Source organism: Monodelphis domestica, chromosome 7, assembly GCF_027887165.1.
Source record: "Monodelphis domestica isolate mMonDom1 chromosome 7, mMonDom1.pri, whole genome shotgun sequence".
NCBI lineage: Eukaryota > Metazoa > Chordata > Mammalia > Didelphimorphia > Didelphidae > Monodelphis > Monodelphis domestica.
Genome location: NC_077233.1, coordinates 86,090,612 through 86,106,747, shown reverse-complemented (window position 1 = coordinate 86,106,747; position 16,136 = coordinate 86,090,612). Strand labels below are relative to the sequence as shown.

Here is a 16,136-nt window from a genome sequence, read left to right as displayed (position 1 = left end):
GTGTTGCTAGGATCCACGAGGCCAGCCACACTGCTCACCCCCTGAAGCCCTTGCCCTTCACTCACCACCTAAGGCTGGAGTATTAGAAAGAAATGTCTTGGCTTCTTTCAAGTGTTCATCCAAGGCCAGAACCAGCTCTGGCTTCCATCGAGTCACATGTCCACTGAAGGTAATCATGTTGAAATGATCCTCTGGTTTGAGGTCATCCAGAATCTTTATTAGGGCTGCCTTGGTCTGAGAGGGCAAGGAAGGAACTTAGTGGAGGAGAAGCTCAGGGAGCAAGGGGAAGGTATTAAGAGGAGTTTCAATTTCAAGGAGTCAAGATATTTATGGGGCAGAGAAGGGACATGGAGAGACACTCAAGGACAGAGAAGATAGATATGGAGGAGCCTTAGAAGATAGGGAGAGAGTCCAGAGAAGGGAAAGGGAAAGAAATAAGCATTTATATAGCACCTAATATGTGCCAGATTTTGAGCTAAGTTGTGTAATATTTTACAAATATTATTTCATTAGATCTTCACAATAACCTTAAAAGATAGAGACTATTATTACCCCCATGTTACAGTTGAGGGCAAATTTTAAGTGACTTGCCCAGGGTCATACAATTAATAAGTGTCTGATACCAGATTTGAACATAGGCTTTCATGATTCCATGCCTAGCGCTCTATCCAATGAGCCAGTGGCTACCACCATACTATCTCTGTGGTAGAGATGTTAGACTGGTGGAAGTGGTAGAGAATCATGAGCAGGAAGGTAAGATAAAAGATCTCAAAGGGAAGGGAAAGGAGATAAAGGGAGATTCAGTAGGGAGGTAGAATGAAGGGGAAGAGGAGTTGGGAGCAGAATGCTCAGGGCTGGAGGATGCTAGTCCCTTACCACTTGACCCATTCCCTGATACATCATGGCAGAGTCAGAGGGATGCCCTGGAATGGGAGCTGATAGAGTGAATATATGAGAAAGACAGAAGGATAAAGAAAATAATGAACTTGGGCCCTTTCCTGCATGGAGTATTCTCCAACTCTTTCCCCTTCCCAATCCTACATGCTTTCTGGATACCTCCTTACCTTCTTAATCTTCCTGCCAGCCATGGACCCGCTCTTGTCTATGAGAAATACTATATTCTTGGGCACCATAGGCAACTGTGTTGGGGCAAAGTTATGCACGAAGTATCCGTTCTCAATCTGCAGCATGGGGAGAGCCATAGGTCAGAGCTGTACTTCCTAAACCCTGTCCTCACTGCCTTTGCCAAAAAGCAATTGCCCTATCTCCTGCTCCCATCTTCCCTCTGACCAAACAAAGCACCAGACCCTAAAATGTAGAGAGTTGGTCCCCTCTATCTTGTCCCGTGACCTTTCCTTCACTTCAGAGTAGGAATGCCCTCCTAGCTCCTCTCTAAAATCTACCCCAAAACATGTATCACTTGTTTATATGGGTATAAGATTTGGACTTTTGATTTTCAAAAGATTATTCTATTACAAAAATGAACATTGTATACATGTATACACATATACATGTATAAGCCAGTGAAATTGCTTGTTGGCTCCAGGATTAAGGAGGGAAAAGGGGAGGGAAAGAACAGGAATCATGTAACCATGGAAAAATACTTAAAAATAAATAAATAAAATCTGCCCAACCTCCAAGGGCCATCTCAAAGCCTGCTCATTGAGTGAGGCATTTCCTGACCATAGTGCACACGTTTATGGGAACATTGAAGAGACCTCTCCTCTCTACAGAGAGAGATATCTAGCATGAGGAATTGGATCCTCATTTTACAAACCAAGAAATAAAAACCAAGGGATTTTTTTTTTGAAGCTGAGATGTAGGAGTAGGAGACAAGAAGCTCCATCTCTGTCTTTTGAATTCCAGTTCTGGTAAACAGCAGAGGGGGTTGGTTGCCCCTTTGTGGGAAGATGGGAAAGAAGAAAAACACTAAAGAAATGGAGTTTCTGGGCTCATCCCACTGAGACTGAGCTGGCAATCCTTTACTCTTCCACTGGCCATCAATTAACTTGAGCAAAGCATCTAGTTCATATTTCCTTTCACTGTAATCCAGCACAGAATGCCAGACCTAAGGAGCCTCAGGTACTACCTAGTAAGTAAGACCTAAAAGGAGCCTCAGGTACTACTTAGTACAAGCCTTCATTACATAGAAGACAAAATTGAGGCCAAGACAGGTAAACGATAATGATGTTGGTGTCCCTCAAACTAATTCCATGAGGGCAGGATCCTGAGATGAATGTCTTGGGTACCCCTCATGATGCTGGGCACCCAAGGGAGGGTCAACAATATTTGCTGATGGATTGGTCCCCTAAATGTCTTCACCACTGCTAAATTCAAAGGATAAAAAGGGCCTGGAAGCTGTTTTCTTCCCACAGGGTTCCCAAAGCCCATCATTCCCATTGCCAGGTCCTTGTAGCTTTCACCTGGATGTCACCTGCAGTAGTGACTCGGTCCACATCATAACGAACAATGAATTTACCATCCACAACTGTGTTCAGCTTCCAGGGCTCCTTCTGCTGCTGGGCCAGAGAAGGCTTGAATGCTATGTGAACCTGGAGGAGAAGAAGCTGATGCTGAGAACTTAGCCAAGATGCCAAAGGTGGTTCTGGATCCTTCCAGTGGCCCAAGAGTTGGGGAAGCTGGAGAATTCCATCTCTAACAATGCCCTTGAGAAGCTGAGAAACTTCTGAAAGAGTGGTTTGTTTACCAGCTAGATAGTTGTCACCCAGATCCCCAAGTTCTTCCCTTGACCCTGGCCTTGACATTGAAGGGTTATGTGAATGGAAGTGGAAACAACAGGATGCACGAAGGCAAATTCTCTCTATGCCTGAAGAACTTGTCATCATATTGATCTGCCCCATTCCCTTCTCCAGTTCGATGCCTTATTTTCTCCTGTCCTTATAATGACTTATTACTAGATTTGGGAGGGGGGTCAGAGGTTCTTCTTTCTTCTTTACTTTGAGGCTGAGACCAGAGACAGCATAGTGTCATGGAAAGGACACACTGGACTTCAAATTAAGAGACCTGGAACCTACCCCCAGCTCTGTCACTGACTTGTGTGTGAACTTGCATTATTTACTTCCTCCAGTTACACTTCTATGAGTCTAGGACACCCAAGGCCTCTTGAAATCAGATCAGATAAAGGCTGTGCTGTATGGGCTAGGGACCAGACTCTTCCCCCAAGTCTCAGCATCTGACCTCAGTCTTGTTCTGTGTCTTGGTGAGAGCATCTTCAAGCTTCTTGGTCATAAAGGTGATATCATTCTCCAGGGAGCTGATGCCCTGAGGCTCAAAGATATAGATGTCTACCTGTGGGACAGATGGGTAAAAGGTATGGCAAGAATCCTAGAGATCTGGAGAAAATGTGCCCAGGGAGGTCACAGTCTAAGGAGGAAGAGGATCTGGTCCCCAGGAGCCCCTGATATAAAGAAGTGGGGGAAGAGACATAGACTTCTCTCTGCTGGGAAAGCAGAATGAGTGCATCAAGTCAGGCTTTCTGAAGGAGGTGACTTAGGACTAAACTTGATTACCTGCAGCTGTTTGACCAACTGTTTGGGCTGGATCATCAGCATTAGCTCATATTTCCCCAGATGCCTCTTCAACAGCTCCTCATAGACTAACTCAAAGGTGGCATTGGCAGCTGGGTCCACATTGACAGATACATGGAACTGCTCCAGCCTCTTCTCTGTGGTCCTGGGTGAGAGGTCAGCTCCTTAGTGCCATTGGGAATGGACAGGGTAAGCAGGAGAACTTGGGCAGAGCTTGACCATGAAGAGGTTGTTGATAGTGTGACCATAGCCACAGCCTAAATAGACAGGGCAGCAAGTTGTCCTTTCCAACCCCTGACCCAGACACTTACTCAATGACTCTACCACGCTGACCCCTGGTCATAGCCGCCTTCTCCTTCATCTTCCCTGGGTATGTCACACCATCAATGATCCTGAGGAGGGAGCAAGATCCTTTAGGGAAGGAGTAAGGGCTGGGAGCACTGCCAGGAGAAATTCCCTCAAGGATGCTGAGGAAAGAAGTCTGGGGGAATTAAGGAAGGAGAAGACTGAATTCTGATCCATCATGTTGCTTAATGTCTACACAATACAACCTAACTATTCTAGATTGCCCTTCTTTATTCTGAACTGTTCCTATACGAATTCTTCTATTTGTTATTTAGAATCCTTTGCCATCTGACTGCAGCCTCCATTTCCTGGCTTATTGTACGAATGAAGGGTGTCATTACTTAGGATATTATTCAGGAACAAGCAAGCTTTCACAAATGATATTCAATAACAAACCATTCCTGTGTGGAAGATATATTTGAGAGGGGAGAGAACAGGTGCACAGAGACCAAGCAGAAAGCTATTGCAAGAATACAAGTAAGAAATGATGAAGTTCTAACTGAGGGTACTGTTCATGTGAGTGAAAAGCGGACAGATGTGAGAGATGTTGTTGAAGCAACATCAAGAAGACTTGGCAAATGATAGAAAATGGGGGATGAGAGAGAGGAAAGGCTCAAAGATGACTCTGATTTTGTGAATCTGGGTGACTAATTAGACCAATGATGATACCCCCCAAAGAAATAGTGAACGTAGGAGGGAGCCCTCCTCATTGTGATGTGGAGGTTACCCTGTGTTCTTTTTAAAAACATATTATATATAATAATGTATGTGTATGTTATATATGACAATATATATAACATAATAATATTATTCATATGATTTATTTTAAATATATAACAAACTATAATATGCTTATCCAAGAGAAACATTCACATAATTGCTATGTCCAAATCTGTCTCATTTTTTCCCTTTTCTCTCATCTTCCCTCCCTCCCCAAGAAAGCAGGTCATATGATATAGGTTGTACATATATTATCATATAACATATATTTCCCTGTTCATCATGTTATGAAAGAAGACAAATATTGCTTACACTAAAGGAAAATTCATAGAGCAAATAAAGTAAAGAATAGTATGTTTCAATCTGCATTTGGACTCCACTATTCCTTTAATAATAGTGGATATTCTTTTTCATCATAAGTCCCTTGGAATTGTCCTGGATTCTTGCCTTGATGAACATAGTTAAGCCATGCCTAGTTGATCACCCTACGTTATTGTTGTTGCTGGTTTTTGCTATTACCCTGGATTCTTGAGGGCTATGCCAGGGGAATGTAATCTCTGAAAGTTCCTATAATACTAGTAAAGCTTCATGTATAGTCCCAGCAATGTATTGAGACTATTTCCTGAGGATCTTCTTAGGGGAGAGACATTCATCACCAATGGACTGTCCATTTGGTGATGAATTCTTTGACTATAACAAACTATGAACAATAAACCAATAAACAAAGACTCTGAGTCCTGTGCGTCTCTCTTCTGATTCCACAGTGACAGAATGGCGGAGAAGGGAATTGAGGATGCTAAAAATCAAACAGTTTTTAGACTATCTTTTAACTAAATATGTGTCTTTATGCTCTAAATATAAATTCCCTGCCAGTAATCCATGAATCAACATGCTACTAGAGGAGCAGAAGCATAACAATAGTGATTTGCTTATAAATTAATATTTTATTTAGGATTTTTGCACCTATATTCATTAACAAAACTGGTCTATAATTAGACCAGAAGGAAGTTGCTGCTAGATGGAGGGATTCTCATAAGTACTTCTTGAAGAAGAAAAAGAAAGGAGTTGGTAAGCCATTTCTTTCTCCAATTCCTTTGACAGATGAGAAAACTGAGCCAAATGGGGCTAAGGTCAGATTCCAGGTTCAGAGGAGATAGTCAGAGCAGAATGAGGGAACTTTTTGACTGGGAGAGAGCTGTCCATCCTTTATGGTCTTTCATTGCGAAGGCTGGGAGGATATCTAGTGATCTGATGGGTTGTTTGGGTTTCTACATTGTTCAACTCAACTCAAAGGGCTCGACCAAAGATATCATCTGTGTAGACATTAAAGGATGTTGACAAGGGTCACTGGGCTGGTATCTGGAGTATGGCGCCTCCTGTTAGACTATTTACGGATGACATTCTTGAGGTGGTGGATTGTAAAGAGATAGCTTGGCTTCTTTTAATGACAATATTGTGAGCTACTACTGCTCCTATAGAATTTCAAGGATGAATTGTGATATTCAGCAAATGTACACACTGCAAGTGTCACACAATAAGCACTTCTCTGGTGCCAACTATACTCAAGGAACTGTTCTCAGGATGCTGGGGACACGAAGCAGAGAATCTGCAACAAGAATTGTATCATGCTACAGAAACAAGGGATACTAAGAAAACTAAGAACACTCAGAGTCAGAGATGAGGAGGAAGGACATGAAGAAAAACCTGGGCAAAGGAACAGAGAGGAGAACCAAAATGACAATTTGGGGATGCTGCTAAACCTATTTATATGCTGAAATCTGATAGTCCAATATTTGTATTAATCAAGAAGTGTTTGAATAACTTCCATAGGAATGGAAGAAGCTTACTGGCAGAGTACCTGTCCTTACCAGAGATGGAATTAGTATGGTACAAAAGAAAGACCACTAGATTTAGAATCAGAGGACCTCAGTTCAAATCCCAGCTCTGCCACTTACTTACCTGTGTAACTGGGAGCCAAGGCAGCTAGGTGGCACCATAGTGTGCAGAGTGCTAGAACTGGAGTCAAGAAGACTCATCTTCCTGAGTTAAAATCTAACCTTACCCATTTACATTTATATGACCATAGCCAAATTACTTAACCCCATTTACCTTAGTTTTATCATCTGCAAAATGAATTGGAGAAAGAAATGGCAAACCACTCTAGTACCTTTGCCAAGAAAACCCCAATGGGGTCATGAAGAATCAGGCACGACTTAAAATGACAGGACAATAACAAACTTCTTTGTTTCACTGTGGGGGAGCCTCAGTTTCTACATCTGTAAAATCAGATTAGATTAAACTCTAAGGTGCCTTCCAGCTCTGGGCCTATTGTCCTATAAGTATAGGATAATTATTGGCATGCAAATGATAATCCAAACAGATATAAATCTAGTTATAGGATTTGATAGCTCCAGGGAATGATAAAAATTAGGATTATAAAAAACAGAAAGGGAGGGTCTACAGTGAGAGTAATTTTGAGGCATGGTAGAGTCTATACCAATCTTCTCTTCTCCCCTAATACCTGGTTATAGTTTAACTGGGCCTAGGTGGTGGAGGACAAGGTGTCTCCTCCTAGCTTTGCTATTGCCTTCTTGGGTACTTTTTTTGCTCATTTTGTGTATATGTTTCCCTTCATTTGAAAGGGATAGCTCTGTGTATGTTTATGAAATGAAGATAAAATATTATTTTATAAAAACATTCAACTTAGAATTAAAAAAAAAACCCTCAATCTCACCATCTGTAAAATGAGATTGTTGAAGCCAAGTCTCTCTCTGATTTGTTTTAGCTCCAAAAATACAATTTTGGAGCCTAGATCTCCACCGGATGCAAAGTTGGAGCTTCAAGAAAAATCTAGGCCCCCTTCAGCTGCATCTCTGCTGTGGGGTTTTTAATTCAAGACAAGTATTTCCTTGATTTCCTGCCTCAGGAGACAAATGGTCCCAGCCATAGAAAAGCTCTAGGATCCTAGGACTACACAACAAGCCAAGATGAGACATGATCAGAAATGGTCAAAAGACATGAAGAGGTAGTTTTCAGATGAAGAAATTAAATCTATCTTTAGTCATATAAAAATGCTCCAAATTACTATTTATTAGAGAAATGTAAATTGAAAACAACTCTGAAGTACCATCTCACACCTATCAGATTGGCTAATATGGCAAAAAAAGAAAATGATAAACGTTGGGGGAGATGTGGGAAAATTGGAACACTAATACATTCTTGGTAGAGCTTTGAACTGAACAGACCAAATTGGAATCATGATCAAAGGGCCATAAAACTGTGTGTACTCTTTTCCCAGCAATACCACTACGTCATCACAAGAGATCAAAGATAAGGGAAAAGGACCTACTCATCAAAGATATTTATGGCAGCTCTTTTTTTGTGAGTGGCAAAAAATTAGAAACTGAAGGGAGGTCCATCGATTGGGGAATGACTCAACAAGTTGTAGGATATGTGGTAATGGAATACCATTGTTCCATAAGAAATTATGAACAGGATGATCATAAAAAACTGTAAAGACTTATATGAAATGATGCAAAGTGAAGTGAGCAGAACCAGAACATTGTACACAGAAAACAATGTATGATGATCAACTGTGAAAAACTTAACTATCATCAACAATGCAAGGATCCAAGACAATTCCAAGGGACTCAATGCAAAAAAGCTATCCACCACCAGAGAAGGAACTGATGGAGTCTAAATGAAGATTGAGGCATATTTTTTCTTTGAGCAATATGTGTCTTCTTTCACAACATGATGAACATTAAAATATGTATTACATGTATGATCTATATCATATTACCTGCCATCTCAGGGGGAGGAGAGAAAATAGGAGGAAGAGAACATGGATCACAAAATGTCAGAAAATTTTATTAAAATGATATTGACGTAATCTGGAAAAATATAAAATAAGATTTTAAAAGAGATATAATCAGGCTTTGAGATCTGCTCAAGTCTCACTCAATAAAGAGGGCAACAATCCAACTAGCACCCACCATATGCCATGGCATGGCCAGAATGGTCCATTAAGTTAACAATCTTCTGGGTTAAGTCAGAGAAAAGCATTTTTAAATAGACTAAATTGTTGCCCACTCCAGAGAGAGAGGCTGAGATACTCTGGCAGTAACAGAATGAGGGTCTTAAAATGACTCCTATTCCTTCCTCCTCCAGCCTAGGCATAGAATCAGGGATCTGTGTTTCAGGGAACATTAAAAGAAAAGCCAGAAGTTAATTCATCTTCCTATCTCTGAGCTGGAATGCCATTTGCCCCATTCTGGCCAGGGAACACACTTCCCTAAATTTCATCTCTCCTCTTCATCCTTCCTTCAGATGATTCTTGACAATGTTCTCCCACTTTCTCTCTTTGACTATTCTTGTCATATGTACCAAGTCTTAAACCAATGGGGATTAATTGAGGCTTAGACATCTAGTCAGTGCTTGTAATGTCTTGTCAGTGCTTGTAATCTTCAATCCCCCAAACAGTAAAACCATACCTGTCATATGTTCCAGGTAGGTATGTGCCTACCCCCATTTCCTACTGTGACCCTGGGTCAGGTAGGAGAGGATGGACAAAGAGTTCTCTGCCTCACTGTAAACATTGCAAAATATATCTGGAACCAGTCCAAGGATAAGAAAGGGGAGAAGAGGAAGAGAGGGAAGACCCTATGTTCTAGACAAGATGAGAAATACTCTTTTCTATGCCTCACTACCTCCTTACTTCCTCCTTTCCTCTCTCTTACCTCCACCAGTGAAAGGCATGGAATGATAGTCTCTTTTATCTAGGTTTTCTCTTTTCTTTATTGGTTCTCTACCTACTTGTCTGACTGCTCCTTCTCAAGATTCCTTTATTGTATCTTAAGCAAGTCATGCCCACTAATTGTGAGACTCTCTCCTGACTTCTCTTTCTATACAGTTTTGCTTAGTGAGCCCATCAATTTCTATGGACTCAATTTTTACCTCAATGGTTCCCAGATCTACTTACCCAATCCTAACATCTCTTCTGACCTCTAGTCTCTGAATTCCAACAGTCTACTAGATTTCTCAAACTGGATGACCAATAAATAGCTTAAAATGTATATGTCCAAAACCGAACTCATGAATTTTCCCTCCAAACCTCCTACTATTGCTGTGAAAGGTACCACTATTCACCTAGTCATCCAGGCTTGCAACCTTGCTGTCACTCACACCTCTTCATTCTTTCCTACCCAGTCCAATCATTTCCCAAATGCTGTCAAATTGACATTTGCAGCATCTCTCATATTACAGATCCATCTCTCTTTAATGCAGCTACCATCTTGATGTGAACTCTCATTACTGCATGCCTGAACTCTTGCAACACCTTCATGTTGGCCTTGCCTCGAGTTTCTTCCCCTCATTGCAGTCAGTCCATCCTTCACTCAGCTGTGAAATTGATCTTCTTAAAGTTCAGGTCTGACCATATCACACACACCTCCATTGAAAAGCCCTAATGGCTCCCTATTACATCCAGGATATTTAAAACCCCCTGCCTGGCTATTTTCAAAAAACCCTCACCTTCTGTCTTGGGTTGATGCTAAATATTGTTTCCAAGAAAGAAAAGCGGTCAAGGCTAGGCAATTGGGATTAGGCAATTTGGCCTAATGAGTGACTATGAAATATCTGAGGCCAGATTTGAACCCAGGACTTCTCATCTCCAGGCCTGGCTCTCTATCCACTGAGCCACCTAGCTGCTGTACCCCCTACCATTTGGCTTTTAAAGCCTTTCATAACTTGGTCCCTTCTTCACCTTTCTAGTCTTATTTCATCTTGCTTCTCCCCACATACTCTACAAATCCAATGTCACCAACTTCCTTGCACAAGGCACTTCATCTCCTGACTTCAGTTTCACTGGTTTTGGGTTCTCTCCCTCTTCTTTTCTCTGACTTTCTCCAAGTCACACCTAAAATCCACTTTCTCTAAGAAGCCTTTGCTGGCACCCCTTAGTGCTAGCTAATCCCTTCCACATGCTATTGCTTTCCATCAACTATACATCTTTTAAAAAAAAAAACCCTTACCTTCCATCTTAGAATAGAATCAATACTATATATTGGTTCCAAGGCAGAAGAGCAGTAAGGGCTAGGCAATGGGGGTTAAGTGACTTGCTCAGAGTCACACAGCTGGGAAGTGTCTGAGGCCAGATTTGAACCCAGGACCTCCCATCTCTAGGCTTGGCTCTCAATACACTGAGCTACCCAGTTGCCCCTTCAACTATACATCTTAAATATGCTTAGTTTACATACTGTCTTTCCCATTAGATGGTGAATTACCTTCAGAAAGGGAAAATGGTAAAGGGCTTGTAGCAGAAAGAGGAAGGAAATCTCTTGGAGAAAGGAATAGCCAAAATAAGGAGGCATCCATAGAATTCTAGAGGAGAAAGGGACCTCAGAGGTCATAGAGAAATGGAATCACAGAGTTGGCTCACTTCCCCTAGACCATTTCTCTTCCTTTGCCTTCAGAGATGTCATATTCTTGGTTGTCGTACCACCTCTTTAACCATTCTTTTGCTATCTATTTCCCTGACTTCCCATGTTCTTTTTTTTTAAGTAAACAAACTCTTACACAGGTTTGCTGAACTGTTTTCTCTTTCTTTATTTGTTATAAGGGATGCCTCTCTGGGTTGGAGTGGGAAATATATTGGGAAATGAAGGTGATGTGAAAATAAAATAATATATAAAAATTTTTAAAGAAATTGGCTACAAGAGTTTAATTTTTTACTCCATGTAAGAGTGAACTCTACATCTATGAGGATAAAAATTCCTGAACCTGAGAGGAGAAATTCAGCTTGATAGCATTTTGGGTAAGGATAAAAAGGAGAGATTCCTGAAAGGTATTTATTCAGCCTCTACTTTCAGTGATGGAGAGCTGACTACCACTAGAGAGAGATCATTCCACTACTGGAATTGCTCTGATTGGCAGAAAGTTCTCCTCCCTGTTGAGGGTTTCCTATAAATTTCAACCCATTTCCCTTAATTTAGCCCCGTAGAATCACATAGATCAGTGGTGGCAAATCCATGGCACATGTGACAAAAGGGCACACAGAGCCCTCTCTGTGGGCATGCCTGTAGTTGCCCACCACAGTTCATTACTAGAAAGCCAAAGGTACTCAGACAGAGCTGTTCCCCTCACTCAATCCATATGCCTGAGGACATTCCTCACTTCACCTGCCCCACACTGTCTACCAGACCAATGAGAGAGCTTCCTCCCTCCCCTGTCTGGGGTAAGATAGGGTGAGGGGGGGCTCACATGCTGCATGAGGGTGTGACATAGATGGCAATCTATTAAGTCTGTGGTGAAGCTGATTCCCATGGTGTGGTTGGAAAGGAACTAGGTTTGAGAGTAGCACAACCTATATTGTGGCACATAACTAGAGAGGAGCAAAGCTGGAGGGGAGTAGAGCACTTGGTCTTGGGGGGGGGAGGCTACAGTATTCATTCTGGGGGATGCAGGACCCAGCATTTCACCTCTAAAAGTTTCACCATCACTTACATAGACCAAGCCAGGTATATCTTATAATATCCCTTCAATGACCCAAAGTCAACTATCATATTGTCTTAACTCTTCACTTCTTCAAGCTAAACATTGCAATTCCTTCAATGTATTTTCCCATGTCCTGATTTCCAAATCCAGGAGCTTTCTTGGTCCTCTGCCTCTACTCCAGATTATCAATGTCCTCCCACCAAAATATGGTGCCCAGAAATAAATACAACATTACAGATGTGACCTGACCAAAACAGAAGGTAGAAATATTATTTCCTTCATTGTACTCAATGTCTCTCTTAATATTGCCTCAAACTGTGTTGAGATTTTGACTGCTATATTGATTTTTATTAAATGTATAGTCCACTTAGACTCCCAGACCCTTGTATATATACAGACACTTCTTTTAACTCAAGTTCCAAGGCATGTTTATTCCTGTTTTATTTCTATACGAATCTATCTCTGTTAATATTTCAACTGCTAGTTTCAACTCATTCTCATTCTTCTGGTCACTCATGATCATTAAGAAGCTTGATTCTTCTGTTGTCCAATATATTACCCACTTCTATCACATTTATAACATCTGCAAAGTCACTAAACAATCCTCTATGCCTTTATATATGTCATTGATAGAAATTTATACAGAACATGGAGATTAAAATTTTAGCCAGGCAAATAAGTTTCTCAGATAATTTTTCAGGCAGAAAGACCTCCAACAGATATATAGACAGAAGGCATTCCCTATTATTATTCTATCTTGCATCTGTGCCAGTTTCATGATTTGTAGGCAACCTGATGAAATGGAAAGAGCACCAATATGTATTTAGAAAATGTGTGTTCCAGGTCACACTGGACACTTTACTGTTATATAGCCTTGCGAATATAACTTAATTTCTCCAAAACTTTGTTTCTTTAGCTGCAAAGTGAGAGCATCAATATCAATATTTGCAATGACTATCTCCAACCATTGTTGTGAGAACAATATTCTAAAAAAACTTTAAATTACTATTGGAATCTATTACTATTAGACAAGTATCATCTATGCCCTCCATCTGGCCAGGGAGCTTGTAGAATATTCCTGTAGAGAGATAGCTCTACTCTTTCTCTTTCCATTTGTCCTAATCTAAATTTCTACATCTAAATTTCTCTCTTGGGTCCATGGATTTCCATATAGATACAGACTCTCAGACCAATTAAAAAAATAGGTTTGATGTTGCCATACAACACTTTTGTTGTGAATCTTATCCCACCATCTCAGTCATATGATTTATTTCCTTGTGCTAAAATGTCAAGTTCACTTTGTTCATTATCCATATTTTGAACATTAGGGTTTCTGCATCAGGTCATAAGCCTTGTTCCTAACACTTTTTTACAGGAGATTTGGGGAACAAAGAATGTTGTAGAATGAAGGGAATTGGAGATTGTTGAGAATTAGTACCTACATGGAGAAGTTGGTAATGAAGGCTTTGGGGGGCATCTCCACCTGGAAGGTGGCCTGTTGGACTTTTTTAGCCCTATTGACCACATGGCTGGTGATGGTAGTGCGGGCAAATCGTGATATGATCCTGGTGTCCATGGTGAAACTGTAGATTTCGATGCCATCCTAGAGTATGAATAACACCAGAAGAAGGAGAAACAGTAGGATCGTTTTTGATAGTCTCTTCTCTGTTAGTTCTCAGTTCTTCCCCTAAAGCAGATAATTCCTTGATCCTGTCCAGCCAATTACAAATCAATTAGTTACTATGGGAATGAGGTAACAGATAGTTCAGTGTAGCCCATTCCCACTACTGAGAACACAATTTAAAATCTAGGAATAGGGCAAAAGTGAAAAGGGTGAGCTGCATTGAGAAATTTAGGTTCTAGTCCTGGCCATGCTGACTTATTTGGCAACTTGGGCCAAGTCTTTTCATTTTCTGAGCCTTAATCTCTTGTTTTTGAAGATGAGGAGAATGAAACCTCTCCTAATCTCTCATAAAAAGGCTAATTGTAGTACTGATAGATAGATGGAGGTTAAAAGTGTTTTGGGAATGAGCACAAAGTCTTTGAAAAAAAAAGCACAAAGACTTCTTCCTTTTCTGCCCTTGTGAAGTACCATTCTCTGAATAGGGAAGCCAAGCTCAGGTCAAGTGTCTAGGGTTTATGGTAGAGCTGCTCCATTTCCCTAGGACAGATTTCCCTCAGTGATCCAAGGCCTAAGGCAATCTTGTTCTGGGCTTCTGTAGAGACATATCACCAAATTTCTGGGATATTGAAGCCCCCCACCCCACCCTCCGCTACTACCACCAAACACACACAACCACCACCATCATTAATTCCCCCTATAACATTCATTTTCAGGTCCCTGGGATACTCTTTCTAGATACCACCTTCCCAGAACCCAAATGCTCTTCCAGATAAATACAGCAATGCACACACTCATACCCTCCTATTCCCCTATATGCACACAACTCTACAAACACACATCCAAATATTTGTGCCAGTTGAAGCTCACAAATATGCCATCATACATACTCATGAACACAGACAAGTACCTCCTGGGCAGCAATGGGGCTGAGGGAGGCCAGCAGAAGGAGAATGGTGAATAGCAGGGTATGGGCTAGAGCCTCCATTCTGGTTGTGTAGGGATAGGAGGGGCCAGAATTTAGAAGCTCCTATGAATTAGTAACTCTCACTTCCTTTACCTGGTCCCCTCTCTAACCCTAGGGGGGTAGATTCTAGGAAGCTGGTCCCAAGGTGGTAGATATTTACTAACCAAATACAATAGTTCAGGATAAATTGCCAGGCTCCACCTCCCAGTGAGCCTTTGATCTATTGAGAAATACCTTCCCTTCCTCCCCCAGCAGGAAGGCTTGGAACCGACTTTACTGCACTGACCATGGTCAAACCCATTGACCTTCCTGTTCTCAGTCATGTTCTCTGGGTCACAGGCCTCTTTCTCAACTCCAACACTTTGACTAGGTCGCACAGGTATGGGAGAGAGTGATGTAGAGAAAGAGGAATAATGGGCTTGAAAAATATTCAGAATGGAATATAGTGTCGAGGTCAATTCAACTCAAAACAAAAATATTTGTAGAATTTAGGGGCAGCTCCCAACTTCCAAGGCGGGTTCCCCAGAGGAGACCTAGTTTAGGTTTGAAGTATTATGTGGGTCTATAGCTCCAAAAATCATATATCAGAAGCCCCCACCCATGTAGTTCCATTTAATTGTTAGCCAAAGGACACAATTAGCTTAAAGCAAAGGCATTTAATGAATGACACAGTAATAAAATATAGAGTAATATGAAAAAATAATGAAAGTATTTCCCCTAAATATGCAAATCATCAGTAAGAAGATATAAGGAACATATATAAAGAAGGATATGCTTAAGAAAAAGAGAATATTTGTAGCCAGTTTGCCTTTATGGGGGTAATTCTCACCTCTGATGGAGTAGAGCCATTGATGTCTTTTGGTAATATCTTCATTCTTTTTCCTCTGGGTGTGTTGTCTCTCAACCATATGCTACTTCACTGTGTATGAAGCTTGTGCCTGAGTTTCTAATGACTACATAATGTATCTCACAGTGCTATGCATAGCCCCACTAGACACCTGCCTGCTGAACTTCTCTGCTTCTAGTTTCTAACTTTAGTTAAAGTCCTTCCAGTAATGCGATGCCATCCTCATGGAAAGAGTGGATTCTGCTGTACTTTTTTTTTGTTCAAAGCACCAAGTCTTTTTTAAAGTTCTTTTAAAAAATTATCTGCCTGCTCTTCTTCCAGAGGACTAGTAATAGCCTCCTTAGAAACACAACAGAACAGAGCACCTTCTTTGATTTTCCCCCTAAAAATGTGTTATTCTCAATAAAGACTTGGCTATAGCCCCCCCATTTTAGGAGATTCTTTGCCATAGGAATCAAGCTCTTTTTTTAAAAAGTAAGAAATGTTCCTAGATAAACAGTTAATTTTCTCCAACAGAACTTCTTAGCCCAGGAACTTGAGTCTCTGTCAAAGATCTCATTCTAGTTTATGGTGAGTATGCCCCATGGCATCAAA

The 16,136-nt window shown here is 41.0% G+C and overlaps 1 protein-coding gene across 6 annotated transcripts in view; it reads right to left on the bottom strand.

Moving 5' to 3' along the window:
- LOC100030858 (inter-alpha-trypsin inhibitor heavy chain H4-like) overlaps positions 1 to 15,844 on the bottom strand; it is a 36,593-nt gene extending 20,749 nt beyond the window's left edge. Inside the window, exons 1-8 of one of the 6 annotated variants that reach the window (XM_056804898.1) lie at positions 15,525 to 15,844; positions 13,550 to 13,710; positions 3,860 to 3,940; positions 3,531 to 3,693; positions 3,199 to 3,309; positions 2,424 to 2,552; positions 1,065 to 1,181; positions 66 to 234 (exon numbers count right to left, since the gene is read on the bottom strand). In XM_056804898.1, the coding sequence (XP_056660876.1) occupies positions 66 to 234; positions 1,065 to 1,181; positions 2,424 to 2,552; positions 3,199 to 3,309; positions 3,531 to 3,693; positions 3,860 to 3,940; positions 13,550 to 13,710; positions 15,525 to 15,569 (976 nt within the window). In that variant the 5' untranslated portion in view covers positions 15,570 to 15,844. Of the gene's footprint in view, positions 1 to 65; positions 235 to 1,064; positions 1,182 to 2,423; positions 2,553 to 3,198; positions 3,310 to 3,530; positions 3,806 to 3,859; positions 3,941 to 13,549; positions 13,818 to 14,638; positions 14,806 to 15,524 lie in introns of those variants that run through there. The other 5 variants (XM_007500471.3, XM_056804899.1, XM_056804900.1 and 2 more) reach the window with 5 other exon arrangements.
- Positions 15,845 to 16,136: the final 292 nt, after the last annotated feature.